At 38.1% G+C, this 16,934-nt stretch overlaps 1 protein-coding gene across 4 annotated transcripts in view; it reads left to right on the forward strand.

Moving 5' to 3' along the window:
- Positions 1–1,738: 1,738 nt before the first annotated feature.
- The window catches only part of YTHDC1 (YTH N6-methyladenosine RNA binding protein C1), a 49,410-nt gene continuing 34,214 nt past the window's right edge, over positions 1,739–16,934 (forward strand). For all 4 annotated transcript variants that reach the window (XM_068974791.1, XM_068974789.1, XM_068974790.1 and 1 more), the window contains exons 1-4: positions 1,739–2,040; positions 12,901–13,002; positions 13,366–13,694; positions 13,823–14,249. In XM_068974791.1, the coding sequence (XP_068830892.1) occupies positions 2,013–2,040; positions 12,901–13,002; positions 13,366–13,694; positions 13,823–14,249 (886 nt within the window). In that variant the 5' untranslated portion in view covers positions 1,739–2,012. The remainder of the gene's footprint in view (positions 2,041–12,900; positions 13,003–13,365; positions 13,695–13,822; positions 14,250–16,934) is intronic.

Consider the following 16,934-nt stretch of genomic DNA (forward strand, 5'->3'; position numbering starts at 1 on the left):
TTTTTTTTTTTTCCTGAATCCACACAATTCATTGATACATACTTCAGTCAGTAACATTGGACAAAGGTAAGGCAGTTGAGAGGGATGGTGGAGGAAGAGTCTTACTGGAAAGTGCCTGCCCCAATTAAAGGAATTAAGCTTCAGTAAAAGCACACAAACACTGATGGTTCAAGATGTCTTAGGTTAGCAGGCACCAGTTTGCAACCTGTTCTATAGGACCTGGCCCTGGTCTGATTTAATAGTAAACATTGCAGAAAATGTTTCAGAGATGTTTAAGATTTTGCTGTTTTCCTGTTAGATGTGCTGCTCATCTTGAACTTGTGTTGGCTTATTTTCACATTTTATAGGTGTGGATCTGTGGAAAGCCAAAGGTGTTTTCCGTCTCCCTCCAGTGGGCTCACCCCTGAAATTATTTCTCTCTGTAGATACTGAGCTGCTTTTGTTTTCGGTTGGGTCCTGATTAGGCCCTTACTCCTAAAGATGTGGCCTGTCTCAAACATTATCTCAGCCACTTGCTCTCTCACTCATTATCTGGGTGGTAGCTCAGTAATGTTCTTTGTGGATCCTTGACCACACCAAGGTCTCTTTCCTGATCAGAGCCTTTGGGTGTGCTGGTCTCTGCTAGAAGACCCTTATCTCCACCTTTTTCTGGGTATCCATCTCAACTTCATCTCCTCAGGACTTTATATGAAAAGCCTTCACCTATCCCCCTGCCTTGCCATATTAGCTTTGTCTTTCATACAATTCATCATGATTTTTAATTTTTTACTTATGCTTTGTCTTCTTCAGTAGAACATAAACTAACTCCTTAAAGAGAGAAACCAATCAAGGTCAAAGAACAAGGCAGCATAGATCCTGTCTTTCTTTAAATTTGTCATTAGTTTGATTTTTTTATCTTAACAATGTTAACCTTTTTTTTTTTTGCATTCAAATCTTCTTTCCCTTGTAAACTCAGTTATGGAACAGTGAAGCAAAATTACATTTTCCTCCCTAAGACAATGAACTTTAAGCAAGTGTCCTCGAAGATCTTACTCTATCATGTAAAATGATTTTTGGTCACTTTCGTAGTTTTCATTTCTTAAGTCTGTTTAACTCAACTGTGTACCCTAGGAGCTCGATACATGTTTAAGTCAAATTTATGTGACTTACAAAGCTATTTTAAAATACAATATAATTCCTTTCCCCAGTAAAAAACAAAACTAGTAGGCTTTTGTTACAAGTATGCTGATCGCATCCTGAGCTGCCCTTCGGTAAGCCTTCAGCACCAAATTAGAAAGTACATCCTGTACTTAGTGGAGAAAGTGGTGGCCGCACAGGGACTGGCCCAGACTTGTGCTAAATAAGCCTTCAATTTTCAGAACTGAATCAGGTGTCCCGCGGAGAGACAGGAAGCATCTTTGCCTTGAGGCTGGAAGGTACTTTAATAGGCGCTTCAGGTGACAAAACCTGGGAGTACGCAGGATAGCACGTAACTCGAAATACTTAATCACTAGAAATGAAACTCATTCCAGAGACTTCCGGGGTGCGGGGGGCGGCACGACGTGCGGACGTTACGTCACGTTCTCTTGCCCGTCCCGCCTCCTCGTCCCTCTCCGCACTGTGACGTTCCCAGGGAGGAACGTAGCGTAAACAGCGCAGGGCACTTCGGGAGCTGGATTGTTTCACGCAGGAAGCAGGCTCCATTTTAGCGCCGCCCGCCGTCGCCATCTGTTTCCCTCCCCCCAACCCCCCGCTTTCCCCCCCGCCTCGCGTCTTTAAGCCCCAACGGGAAGGCTGGGCCTAAACTGCGGGTGGCTAGAGTGAAAGGAGGGAAGGGGAAAAGAGAGAAAGGGAAGAAGCGGGGAGAAAGGGTGAGTCGGGAAGGCTAAGTGTAGAGGCCACGGTGCGGAGCGCGCAGCCCAGCGGACGGACTGACGGACGCGCCTGTTTTGCTGCCGCGCCTGTGGCACCCGCGCGAGTCGCCTCGAAGCGGCCCCGGCGGTAGCAGCAGCAGCGGAAACAAGAGGGGAGCAATGGCGGCCGACAGCCGAGAGGAGAAAGGTTAGTGCGGAGAAAGGTGACGAGCGGAGTCGGAGCTCTGGAGTGGTCGCCCGAACCGTGGTCATCATTGTGAGTTGGGGGTTGAGGAGGTTAGCTTACTCCGCGCGGAGCCGGTCTCCTCAAGGACCAGGCCTGCCCTTTCGTCCTCGGTCTCCACATGACCTAACACTTCATCTAGCCTTGGGTTTTTTCTTTGATCCTAATTTCCTTCACGTAACGTTTATGCGTCCTGGGCGCGGCTGAGAGAAGGCCTCTTCTGAGTTGCAGGCCCTTTGGTTTATTTCCTGGTAGTAGTATGCGGAGGTAATGCGTATTTTCAGAACAATCTTTTCTGTTAGGCTGAATTTCGAAAACCCTTAATGCCACGATTAAAGCTGGTAGTCTAGTAAGTAAAGATGTTTAAGACGTGGTATAGATAGATGATTAGTCCGGGGAAATGTCGACGAGTAATTTCTGGCTGTTCCTGTTAAGTAGGCAGTGGCAGGAATGGCCTATTTGGTTACATATTTACTTATTATGGGAAAGGTAATGTTTGAAAAGATGATTATGTGGTTCAGGCCAGGCAGAAAAAATCTTGGCCCCTATTCTGAAAGACACACGTTTTGCGTAGTTCCTGGAGGGTAACTAGGAACCAATGTAATTTATAGAGTCGGAGGGATACAGTTGCTTTGAAATTTGGGAGGAACTGATTTTGCCAGAATGAAATATCAGGTCTTTTGAAATACTGGCCTTCCTGGCCTAGAAATGTTAATGTAGATCCAGAATCAATACAAGTCTGAAGAGTAGTCTAGATTGAGTGGTGCGTTAAGGTTTTTTACAACCCAAAGATTACTGTAATAGTTTTGGGAAGGATATAGCTGATTATTAAAAAATGTATACATATATGGCCAGCTGCTGCCCTGTATTTCTCGGATCTACCCTTTTGTGTGGCTAATTAACTTGGTGAGGGGAGCAATTTGTTAAATGGACTGTAGAGTCAAGTTCCATTAGATCTGTGATCTCGAATTTTGCTCCTTAAAAGAAGAAAGAGTCAGTGAACTGGAAAAATCAGTGAACTGTTCTAGGGATACGGACAACCTTGGGAAATGGACTAGGTGGGAATATGTTTAAGATAACTGCTCCTGGAGTAAGCAGGAGATGGTGACTGGGTTTAGTAGTTGAATTTTCCTTCCTTAAATGAGTCCTAAAAATCCTCTCCCCTCCTTTTTAGCAATCCAGAAGGAATGCAATCATAGGATTGATTAGGTTTTAGTAGTTGAATTTTCCTTCCTTAATGAGCCCTGAAAATCTTCTCCCCGCCTTTTGAGAAATCCAGAAGGAATGTGATCATAAGATTGCATGATGTTAGTAAATAAAACAAACTGCTTTTAATCAGAAGTATAGTAGTATTAAATAGATGATTTTAATCAGTAAGAATTAACTCAGTCAACAATTGTTTCAAGAGTGTAATCTATGAGCTATGTGTGTGGGGTGGCGGTTGTGGTATGTGATATGAGCTAGATAAAAAATGAGTAAAACTTGGTACTTCTCAAGAGTTACTTGTCTCAAGATGAACATAGTTGTAAGTCAGTTATGGAGTAGACAGTTGTACACGAGGAAAAAGAGTAGGTGCTATATTGAATTTTTTGCTTTAGAAATGGATTTAGAGGTGAAAATGTCTAACTACATGAATACTTAGGATAAATTGTCCAGCTTTTGAAAGGCCTCACATTTGTGTAGTTTTTAAAAACTTAATTTTCATAATTGAGCTTATTTCAAAATTTATGATAAAAGTGCTTATCTTATAGTTTAAGATTGTCTATAATTTACTGGGAAAGCTAGCAGATACATACCTACTGGAGTTGCTTATTTAATTTTGAAATGGAAAGATTTCTAGAATAGCCTACTTTGCAAATAAGTAAACTGAGGCCTAGGGTGTCTTACTTTCTTGATATTTGTCAAACAGCTGGAAAATAGCTAGAATTAGAATTAATACTTGACTTTATTTTCACATTGAACAAGGAAAAATGAGCAGCTCAGTACTTACTGTCATCAGTTGTCTTGAATGAAACGTTAAGAAATTATAAAGATAAGCCCTGTAAGAATCTTAGACATGGCACAAACCTTAGGCCTTTCTTTAAAGATTCTATAAGTGGTGTAAGATCTTGATAAGAAATGAGTTTAGGTTGCAAAAATTTGCTGTAAATAACAGAACAGTTCAACTTTTGGTCATAAACCCCTTGTATTATTGGGCTTTGCACATTTGCTACGTAATAAGCAGACATTACCTTGTATAAATGCTTCTGTAATACCTGTACCTGAAAGCTCAAGCCTGTAATTGGAGAAATTGCCTGCTTAATTCCTGTGGTGATTATCCAAAGTGGAGATTTGGAAGATGTTGAAATGTTGGTGGTATTATCGAATGTTATTTGCTGCTTTTCTGTATAAACATCTTTGCATTTTATTTAAGTTCTTAAAAAGTTCTTTCTGGAGAACAGTTACACAAGTTTAATGTATCTAAAATGTGGATAATGAGGTACCACTTTAAAAAGTAACATTTTTTTTGCGTGTTACCCAACTGGAAGCTCCATGAGGGCCAGGAATATGTCTGTCTTGTTTACCCTATTCCTGGTGTACAGTAATTGTCTCAGTACCTTGAATAAATGATTTAGAAAATTGTAGTTAGTTCAAGGTTGGACTTCATTAAAAACTGACTAGTTCTATGATATTTGCTATTTATGTCCAAAATTGAGTTTCTCAGTTTATACATAACACGTTCATGCAAGTACATACAAATATGTGCATTTGGTAACACACACACGCACACAAGTCCTCACTCTAGTAAGTCCTTAGGGCTAGATAGTGTTCGTTCACTTTAGTTAGGGCTTTATAAAGCATAGAGTATGTTTGATATTCCAGTGTATTTGTTTTATCCATGATAGATGTAGAACAGAAAGCTACAAATGCTCCCCGTAGACTTCAGTTGTTTGTTTTTTGAAAGACAGGAAGTTTGGATGGGATGGGAAATCCAAGTCTCTTCTTTGAGAGCAGTGACAATTTTGAATGACAAAAAAATAACTGAGAGACTCGTCTAATCCAAAACAAAACAGAATGGGAGGCTCCAGGAAATGTTGCTCCATTGCCAAACCCCGCTATAACTATATTAACTGAATTAAAATAACAGTCGTATTGTATTGGTGCCCTATGTTAGACACAAAAAGCACAATATATTTAACTGCTCAGGCTTTTTTTTTGTTTTTCCTTCCTTTAAATACTTAAGGTCTTAGTCTGAACCTGGATCCTGAAATAAATAGTACTCTGTATCTCCTGATCCAGAAGCTTCCAGAGTCCAAAAAAACAAAAAACGAACCATTTCTCAGATAAAGATTATTTTCAACACTGATATCCCTGGAGTTAAGGACTGTGGCCTTTCAGGCCAGGAATTTCAAGGTTGAGCTATAATTCTGGTAGAGTGGAAAGAGTACTAAGTTGCAAAAATTTGCTGTAAATAACAGAACAGTTAAACTTTGGTCATAAACCCCTTGTATTATTGGGCTTTGCACATTTGCTACGTAATAAGCAGACATTACCTTGTATAAATGCTTCTGTAATACCTGTACCTGAAAGCTCAAGCCTGTAATTGGAGAAATTGCCTGCTTAATTCCTGTGGTGATTGGATTCAGAACTGTGAGATTTTATTCACAGTACTTGAATTCATTGGGCTTTTTGGAATACTTGTTCCATACATAACCTTCTAAAGGTTAAAAACTACTTTGAAAGCCAGTTAGATTTTAAAGTTCCTGTGCTTATCTTATCCAAACAAATACTCTCATCTACAGAAGACAAGCCTTGTTGACCAACACAGTTTTGAACAGGTTCTCTAAAAACAGTGATTTTTTTCTTTGTTTTGTTTGTTGTATTGTGGATCTGTATATTTATCTCAAAACTCAGTTTGTTAGTAGTTTGTGATGGTAACATAAGATGATGCTTGCTTAACCAGTGATGATAATGAAGTCCATGTATGAACATCATATATTGCATATGCAAAAGCATTCACAGATGATTGTATTTCCATAAGGGAATCAAGCTAGCAGCAGCGTGCTTTGTTTTAAATCAAGGAGTATTTGAAAGTCAGACAATTCAAGTAGAAATCTGAATTTGGAAATCCTCTTGAAAATTTATAAGCTCTGACAGGGTACTTGCATTTCTCTTAAGACAGTGAATCCACTGGAGTTGAGTAGGGTTGTCCCCTTTAGCATTCCTACTCTTTCGCAAGATATCTTGTGTACTAAAAGTATATATGTTTGGTGTTCCTGTTACCTCAGTGTCTTGAATTGAACCTTAAATTTTCTTTGTAGTTACTTAATATCAGTGTTGCTTAAGAGTTATGGGTATATGCATTCTAGGGTCAGGCAGATAAAATGCTTTTTTAATAGAGTGTGTGTTGGCAAATAGATGGAGAAACAGTGGAAACAGTGGCAGACTTTATTTTCTTGGGCTCCAAAATCACTGCAGGTGGTGATTGCAGCCATGAAATTAAAAGACTCTTGCTCCTTGGAAGAAAAGCTATGACCAGCTTACACAGTATTAAAAAGCAGACACATTACTGATAAAGGTCAGTACAGACAAAGCTATGACTCTTTCAGTAGTCATGTATGGATGTGAGAGTTGGATTATAAAGAAAGCTGAGCGGCGACGAATTGATGCTTTTGAACTGTTGTGTTGGAGAAGACTCGTAAGAGTCCTTTGGACTGCAAGGAGATCCAACCAGTCCATCCTAAAGGAAATCGGTCCTGAATGTTCATTGGAAGGACTGATGTTGAATCTGAAACTCCAATATTTTGGCCACCTGATGCGAAGAACTAACTCACTGGAAAAGACCCTGATGCTAGGAAAGATTGAAGGCAGGAGGAGAAGGGGACGACAGAGAATGAGATGGTTGGATGGCATCACTGACTCAATGGACATGAGTTTGAGTAAACTCCGGGAGTTGGTAATGGACAGGGAGGCCTGGCATGCTGCAGTCCATGGGGGTCGCAGAGAGTCGGACACTACTGAGTGAGTGAACTGAACTGTGTATGTCTCAGTCGCTCAGTTGTGTCTGACTCTTTGTGACCCCATGGACTGTAGCCCACCAGCTCCTCTGTCCATGGGGATTCTCCAGGCAAGAATACTGGAGTGGATTGCCATGCCTTCCTCCAGGGGATCTTCCCAACTCGGGTTGAACCCAGGTCTTCCATATTGCTGGCAGATTCTTTACCATCTGAGCCACCAGGGAAGCCCTGTGTAATACAATAGGTAATGGCAAGGGTTAAGTATGGTCTATGTTCAGGAAGTGTTGGTAAATACCCTGATGAAACATAAAGCTAGATTGTCTCATGCACAGCTTTGACATAAATTACCTTGTCTGTGTCTTTACCAAAGACTCTCAGGACTGCTCCATCTGGTGGTTTTCAGGTAAGAATCTGGGCCCCTAGTGATCAAATAGTCTTTTATTAAAATGTAGAATTTATGTTCTTACTTTAAACCCTTGGAGCTTTCAGAAACAAACCATCCAAGAGCTAAATTCATTCTACAGGCTCTTAATGTATAACTTTGAATAGATTTGAACTTTAACTATAAATGGGAATACTGTTTGTGTTTCATTTGAGTTACTTTGTTGCATCGACACATTGTGAAAAATTCATTTTTTGCTGTGGCTTTAAAAGGGTCTTTTTTTTTTTAAAGAAGACTTTATATAGATTTCTCAAAAAATAAACAAAGCACTTTAAATACTGCATTTGAGGGGCTTCCTTGGTGGTCCAGTGGTTGAGTCCACCTTGCAGTGTAAGGGACTTGGGTTCGATCCTTGGTTGGGGAAGATCCCACATGCCACAGAGCAGCTAAGCCCATGCGCCATAACTGTTGAGCCTGTGCTCTAGAGCCCAGGAGTCTCAACTGCTGAGCCCATGTGTTGCAGCTGCTGAAGCCCTCGCACCCTAGGGCTTCTGCTCTGCAGCAAGAGACGCTACTGCAATGAGAAGCCCATGTGCCATCACTCCTGAGCCCAAATTCTAGAGCCTGTGCAATGAGAAGCCACCACAATGAGAAACTCAAGCACCACAAAATAGCTTTTGTGCAGTGAAGACTCACCACAGTCAAAAAATAAAAATAAATAGATCTTTAAGTAAATAAATTCATCTAAAAATCCTATTAGGAAATGCTGCATTTGAGTTATATTTTATATAGAATTCTTAACCAGGCATCTGCTAACCTTTGTTCATTTTATTGCTAATATTCTTATGGTGCTGCTGTCAAACTACTGTGACGAAATTGAACATGTGCATATCACTGTGCAGAATAATGTTAAATTTCAGGATAAAACGAGTGATTTAAAGCATAAAATAAGTCACACTGGAGAACCAGTGGTTGTTACTTTCTCTCTTCTTCCCCAAAAGGATGTACCAGGGGTAGGTTAATCTTTCATAGTAGTAACTTCTGAGATTGCTAAAATAATACTTTATAGCTAATTCATTTTAAATTAAAAACATGAATTAAAATACACACAAAGTGTACATTTTCTGGCCAATGAATGGTCATAGGAAGCAGTTAGCTTTATAACCTAATACTCTCTCATTATTTTAAGAATACATCTTACATTTATAATTAAATAAGCAAAACTAAGCAAGTGGTGATAGTTTGGATAACACCTTCCAAGTATTTGGAACATTTCTTCCACAGTAGTTGGAGTCCCTGGCTCTTCTCTTTGAACCTGAGTAGACTTTTATGATTGTCTTGGAGTAAAATAACTATGGCCCTTTTTCTTTTGGGCTGTATTATCTTTAGAGCTCTAAACCACCACGAAAGAGGTTGACCTATGCTGCAGCTGTCATGGTAGAAAGTGCCATTTGAAAAGCATGCCCTAGGAGCCCCAGCTGTTTTGAATCTATCCAGCCAGTGTGAATAAGCAAGCCTTCAGATGGTTTTAGCCATCCTTTAACTACAGCCACCTGTGAGACTTTAGTTGAGCTTCAGAACCATAAGCAGTAATAATAAATGACTGTATTGTTTTAAGTCACCAAGTTTTGGGATAGCATGTTAAATTTACTGCAATAGTCAGAATATTTATATATTTGTGTTACTGAGAAAAGAGGATTTTGTTTTATATTCAGGACTATATTTTGTGTATCATGTACCCTAGTCGTTATTAATGCAAGGTTCAGGAGGGTCAAATACCTGCCCCCCCCCCCCGCCCCTCCCCGTCCCCTCCCCAAACAGTGATCCTTTTTTTCTAAATACCTCTTATCAGAGGTGAAGAAACTGGAGCTCAGATTGGGACTTCCCCAAAGATACCTAGCTCTTGAATGATGACCTGGATTTTCTTCCTTTCAAACACAAATCTCATCTGTATCATATTTCAGCAAATAAAAGATTTCAGTGGTGGAGAAAAGTAACAAATACAATCTTTTATATCGGGGAGTCAGAAAATAATATTTTAGGCTCTGTAGGCCTCATAAGGTCTTTGTCGTATATTTTTTTCTCTTTTAAAAACACAGTCTTAAAAATGTCGAAACCCATTCTTGTCTTGCCAGTCAAAAATAGGCCGTGGGCTGAATTTTGTCCTGCAGGTCTTAGTTTGCCAATTTTGTGATAAAATCAATCACATTTTTGTTGTCCTAGAGTATAAAATGGGTAAAAATTTGTAGACATCAAATGAGGATATTATAATTGAACTTAAAGTAAATTTAAGATGCTGCAGTGTTTGGGATACAGGGCTTTGTGATGCACTAATTTGAAATTAATTACTAGTGCACCCAACCTTTCAGTGATGCTTTGTGGTTTTTTCTTACACTTTGTTTAAGAGTACTTCTATTGTTTACATGTAATTTAACCATATATTTAGAAAGCCTGAACTCTAGACAAGTGAATTTTTGTAACTTGAACTTCTGAGCTTCTTATTTCTTTATCTGCAAAGTAGTCTATCTAAAATATACTTTATGTGTATCATGTATGATATGTATGAAAGTGATAAAATGTTGGAAAAGCAAGTATTTTAAAAATTTGTAAACACTTTCTAAAACTGCAACTAATCTTTGGGTTTGTCTAATAAAATTATTTATTGAAGTTTTTAAAGAGTATAGTACTCTTTATGTAGGGAAACCATAATTTAGGCATGTCTAAAATTTAAATTGATATAATCAGCTTCACAGTATTTCTTTCTGTGTTAGATTTAGCGTGTATAAAAGTGTATAATTTCATGTGACTGTTCAAGCTTTTGGGTGGATATTTCTAATCAAGAACTAGCAATTTCTTGTAAAGATTTAGGTAGCACTGTATTAATTGTCTTATTTGCTGTCATGTCATAGTTTTTTTTTTTTTTTTTTTTCTTTTGGTTCTACAGATGTCTTATCTTTCAGGATTTGTTGGACCCACTTTTTTACTGACTAGAGAACTTTGACCCAAAGATTGCTTAATATCTGAAAAACATGGATTTCTAAAAATCAAATTATCTGTTTTTATTCTTTATTTATAATATAAATGGCAACCCAGTCCAGTACTCTTGCCTGGAAAATCCCATGGAGAGAGGAGCCGGGTAGGCTGCAGTCCATGGGGTCGCTAGGAGTCGCTAGGCATGACTGAGCGACTTCACTTTCACTTTTCACTTTCATGCATTGGAGAAGGAAATGGCAACCCACTCCAGTGTTCTTGCCTGCAGAATCCCAGGGATGGGGGAGCCTGGTGGGCTGCCGTCTCTGGGGTCACAGAGTCGGACACGACTGAAGCAACTTAGCAGTAGCATCCAAAGATTGTGTTTGCACTGTTCAGGTTTCGAGGGGATTGTCTTCAGTGAAAACATGAACCCAGAGGATGAGAGAAACCATTTTGATTTACATATCTTGATTTTCAGTAACATTAAAAAAAAAAAAAGGAAGCCGTCCATATAGTATATATTCATTTTAGAAAAATAGTAAAGTACAGGGAAGCATTTTTATGGCTCAAAGAAATCAGTTACTATGCTGTTTCAGGCATATGTAATTTTCAGTATTCTAAGTAGCAACTGTGGCTCCAAGTACAGAAGATTTGTTTTCTGTATCCTGTGTCACCTTGCTTTTCCTCTTATTTACCTACATTATCTGCTTTAGTTCTCTTCAGTCCCTGATTTCTATTCCTCTTTGGGGAAGTTTGAGTTATATCTAACGTGTTCAAAGACCTCAGGTTAATAAACCTTGTTACACTTTGAGTGGGCTTTGCTTTTTGGCTAGAGCCATGGGTACAGTTGTCCTGTCTCATCAGTTTTTATGATTTTATACCTCTTGTTATGACACCTTAAATTTGGAAAGATTTTTAATGCTTGTATGCTTAGTGTTTAAAACGTTAACCATTAGCTTAGTGCCTTATTTGGGGGAAAAATCAGTTTAAAGTAGTAAATACATAATTGCATATATTTCTAAGAATTTTTTTGTCCTATTAGACAGGATGGGGGGGTATAAAGGGGGGTGGGATGATGAAACTGAGTTGTAAGTTTTCGTGATCATTGGAAGTATCAGTTATAGTCAATGGTTAATGGTTCCTTTGTCTGGACAAGTTATACTTTTTATAGTCCAAACCAGCAGCCTCAAATGTTTCTGGTTATGTACCCCATCACTAATTTCCTTCTTTTAACCTGTTCCGACTTTATTTCAGACAACAGGATAGCTGTAGCAATAGTACAAAGATTTTTTTTGCTTTTCAACCACATTTCACATGTTAACATTTTTTTACCATATTGGTCTTTCTAATTCATTCACACTCCATCTTTTGTCTGTTGCAGACAGGATGCTTCTTTGGTCCTAAATACTTACATATGTATTTTCTAAAAAGTAGAATTCTCTTTTACTTAACAGTAGTACTATCAAAATCAGGAAGTTAACATTGATACTTGTAGTCTGCAGACCTTACTTAGATTTCACTAGTTTTTCCAGTTAAGTCTCAGATCATGTGCTGTATCACATGTCTTTTAGTCTCCTTTAATTATCTGAAGTGTTTTCCTACTGTTTGTATTTCATGATATTGATGTTTTGGGATGCCTCTAAATTTGGGTTGGTTTTGTATTTGTTTCTTTATGTATAGGTTTAGGTTTTGTATTTTGCATAGGAATATTGCAGAATTATTCCATGAGTAGTGTGTCATACCAGGGTCCATGATACTGCTTTGACCCACTGTGGGTGATGTTAATTTTGATTACTTGTTTAAGCTGCAGTCTATCAGAGTTTCTGAATTGTAAAATGGTAATCAGTAAGTATTTTCCCAAAATACACAATCTTTGATAAATACGCATGCTGTCTCTTCAGTTGTGCCTGATGCTCTGTGACCCCATGGACTGTGTAGCCTGTCAGGCTCCTCTTCATGGGGTTCTGCAGGCAAGAATGCTTGAGTGGGTTGCCGTGCCCTTCCCCCAGGGATCTTCCAGACCCAGGGATCAAACACATCTCTTCACATCTCCTGCATTGGCAGGCGGGTTCTTTACCACTAGCACCACCTGGGAATCCCTTTGATAGATATGTTTATTTAAAAGTTATGCACCTGTATTGTGTTTTTTTTTTTTCATTGTGTATAGTTTAAAGCAGTTGACGAAAACTAGAGATGAAAGGATGATGCACAAATAAGTTCTCACTTTTTCTTTTTGTACTCCAGTATATCCTTTCATACCCTATGTGATATATACTCTAGGCTTTGTAGACCAGGGCTCTGTATCATATCCTCTACTTTGTATGGTTTTATAGGGATTATTCTTGTGTCTTGATCCTGAAATAAAAGCTCCTTAAAGGTTATGTTCTCATACTTAAATAGCTTCACAGTAAGTACTCAAAAATAAATACTTAATGATTTTTCCCCATTACTTTTTAATTTCCTTGCTTTCAGATGGAGAACTTAATGTTCTAGATGATATCTTGACTGAAGTACCAGAACAGGATGATGAACTCTATAATCCAGAGAGTGAACAAGATAAAAATGAGAAAAAGGGTAAGATTTCTGTTTATTTTGTTAAAATAACAGTGTACATAGAGATAAATATCTTAAGTCTTTGCTTTTGTACTTGTTCCTTGAGGCTCTTAACACCAAAAGCAAAATCATAACAAGCAGTGGTACCCAATTCCACATGAAAGAGAGTAATATATATTTTTTCAAACATGTGAAATGTCTCAGATAAGTGAATTTATTCGAGTATTTGAAAGCTGTGTTTTCTTTATGATTAACTTTGGAGTACAAATATTTCAGAAGACATTTTAAAGAAATGAGGCTTTTTTTTCTCTCTGATATATTTACTTGTTGAACTTCGGTGAAATAAGTCTTAATACCCAAACTTTTTTTTTTGGTATTTTCAAGGTTCAAAAAGGAAAAGTGACCGAATGGAATCTGCTGACACAAAGCGACAAAAGCCTTCTGTTCATTCAAGACAGTTGATTTCTAAGCCACTGAGCTCATCAGTTAACAACAACAAAAGAATGGTTAGTACAAAAGGAAAATCAGTCACAGAGTATAAAAATGAGGAATATCAAAGATCTGAAAGAAACAAGCGGTTAGAAGCTGATCGGAAGATTCGTTTGTCAAGCAGTGCCTCCAGAGAACCTTATAAGAGTCAACCAGACAAAACTTGTCTGCGGAAAAGGGATCCTGAAAGGAGGGTCAAATCCCCTACACCAGATGATTCTGAGGTAGTAAATATTATTGCAGATATAATACAGAAAGCAATTCTTTCATTTCTGTTTGAGGCTAGAACTGTTTATTCACTCTGACCTTGTCTGTTGTATGACTGCTGATTCCCTTTTTCTTTAAACATCAGAGAATTGGGCTTGAAGTGGATAGACGTGCAAGCAGATCCAGCCAGTCTTCTAAGGAGGAAGTGAACTCTGAAGAATATGGCTCTGACCACGAGACTGGCAGCAGTGGTTCTTCTGATGAGCAAGGCAACAACACTGAGAATGAGGAGGAGGGGGTGGAAGATGTGGAGGAAGACGAAGAGGTAGAAGAAGATGCAGAGGAAGATGAAGAGGTGGATGAAGATGGAGAGGAGGAGGAGGAGGAAGAGGAGGAGGAGGAGGAGGAAGAGGAGGAGGAAGAGGAGGAAGAAGAATATGAACAGGATGAGAGAGACCAGAAGGAAGAGGGAAACGATTATGACACTAGAAGTGAGGCTAGCGACTCTGATTCCGAATCTGTTACCTTCACGGATGGGTCTGTCAGATCTGGTTCAGGAACAGATGGATCAGGTACTAATTTTTACATGTAAAAGTTTTTTAATTGACCTGATTGATGTTTTTCTTGAATATTTTAAAATTGAATTATGAAATTTGAGGCACTGTGGGATGTTAGTAAGACTGTCCTGTGTTTTTGTTCTTTTTTTAAAAAAATATGGTGTGTTTTGGGATGTATTATGCACTTGAATAAGATTTACATTTCTTAGTAAAGGTGTTTCTCAGCTCCAAATTGATTGTATTGCAAATGCACATTACTTTATTTGTTACTCTAATAAGGAAATACATCTGAGGTTTTTAATGTTATAAATTCTTAGATTTACATACTAGTCGACACCAGCTTTTTTAAACACTGCTGTACTTAAAGTATATTCATATGGAACCTATCTGCTAGGTATTACAGTATTTTCATGTTAAATGCCTCTAGATTTCCATAATGTGGCAATGGAAATCAAAATAACTTTGTTTTTCTCTTGGGAGCATGAAGTTTTATTTTTATACCTTTGGGTTGACTGACTGGGGCAGTGCCTCCAGAGGGCTGGGTGTAAAAGGTATTAGATGGAAAATAAGAGTATAAAATTCTTATGAGAGACTAGGAAAGAATACTAAATGCTTTGACACTTTCTCTGACCCAGGAGACTTAAAGTAGGAATAGTAGATAGTTGTAGTCAGTAGGCTGAAGGGACCCTCTTTGGGGGAGAAATTCAGAAGGTAGAGCAAGGAGAGGTCAGGGTCCTTAAAGAACATTGGCCACTAATGATGATTCTAGTCCCATGGCTGTCTTAATGTAAAGGTCCAATCAGATCTGCTACATAGGCCAAATGTAACAAACATTGGAAGACAAGAAAAGTTCTATTCTTTTGATGTATGTGATAGTTACAATGTCATTATAGAATTTTATCATTTTAGTAGTAGATTGTTGGTTAATCATATTCTTAATAGCGTAAATGTTAGAGCAGATGGCCAGGTATTCTCCAGTTGGCAGCTGAAGTAGTGCTAGCCTTTTATTCACCAGAGTCTAGGTTTGGGAGTTAGGTTTTTGAAGGTGGTTAAAGAGTTAAACTGAACAGATGGGTAGTTGGGTTTAATACAAAAAAAACTTGTGAAATCTGTTACTATTATTCCATCATACTTTGCATAGACTGATGGGATATGCATTTATAATTTATGATAATGGATGGAGAACACAAATTGCATTGAAAGTATGAATGAGTGTTCTTTTATTGTGGAGAATGTGTGAAAATGTAGAAGTAGGGGAGATTTTATTGTAGGAATCTTCTTTTTGGTCTCTACATTAGGAATGATATTTCTTAGACTTGAATGTTTCTTGTTTAAGTTAAATAGGGGAGACTTATTTGGTGAAGGGAATGACTGGCTACCCATCCCAGTATTCTTGCCTAGAGAATCCATGGACAGTAGAGCCTGGCAGGCTACAGTCCATTGGGTTGCAATGAGTCGGACACGACTGAGCAAGTAAACACGCACACCAAGGAGATTGTATAAATAGATCAGACCTGAAATCATGTGTATTTTTAATAAGCTCCTAGATGCTAATACTTAGCAAGATACTTATTCATACTTTTATGTTTTTTGTAGATTAGATATTTTGTATTGAATACTAGCCAATGGTTTTTAGAAAACCTGGGTATTAAAACTGTTAAAGAGATTTGTTGTTAGAGATACCTGGAACTCTTACTTTCCTTATTAAAGGAAGCTTTGTGATTTTCTTTGGAAGAACTCTTACATGGAACATGTTTTAAAGACTGTTTAGTATGCAGGATATTATTATTTTTATCACGGAGCAGTTTCTATTACTGTGAAAGAAAAAGAACCTGAAACTCTTTAAAAAGAATACAAAGGATGACAGTTTAGTTTCCTTGTCATGAATTTTCTAGACTCTGGTTTATTTTACCTTATTTTTTCCTCAGACCTTTAGCAACTTCCTTTGATAATAAAAGTGACAACAGTTGGTGCTTGTTAAAGGTTATTTTCTAGGTGAACTGTTTTTTTGATCTGAGAATAATAGGAGAGAGGGGATCATAAACTTAAGAGCAGTGAAAGTTAGTTGTACAAAAAAGATAAAAACTCCTTGGAGATTTTTCATGGTAATAGAATATTTAACGTTATATAAAAATTGTTGGGCAAGATCTGCTTCTCTTATTTTCCCTGCATTATCTTAGTTGAGATTCTTTTAGTACTTAGAATCATAAAGTATTATTTTTAAACAGCAATAGGAGTTGTATTATTTTTTGTGATCAATTTGTAATGTTTGGAAATGTCAGTCACTCAGTTGTGTCCGAATCTTTGCAACCCCATGGACTGTAGCACCCCAGGCTCCTCTGTCCGTGGAATTTTCCAGGAGAGAATACTGGAGTGGATCACCATTCCTTTCTCCAGAGGATCTTCCCCATCCAGGGTTGAACTTGGGTGTCCTGCATTGCAGGCAGATTCTTGACCATCTGAGCCACCAGGGAAACGCTGTAATGCTTAGATTCCCTAGCTGTTCAAATAGGAAAAAGTAAAAGAAACATGTTAGACGTTTTGAAAGAAATAATTTAGAATGATTTTTTTTAAAACAAAGTTTATTTTTCTAGTCTCCTTCATGTGCATGTTAATTGATTCAATGAATTCAGTTCCTTCTGTATGCTAGATGCTATATAAGAATGTGTAGTCAGTGAACAAAACAGACATGATGAGAAA

This window comes from Capricornis sumatraensis, chromosome 7 (assembly GCF_032405125.1).
Source record: "Capricornis sumatraensis isolate serow.1 chromosome 7, serow.2, whole genome shotgun sequence".
NCBI classification, from domain to species: Eukaryota; Metazoa; Chordata; class Mammalia; order Artiodactyla; family Bovidae; genus Capricornis; species Capricornis sumatraensis.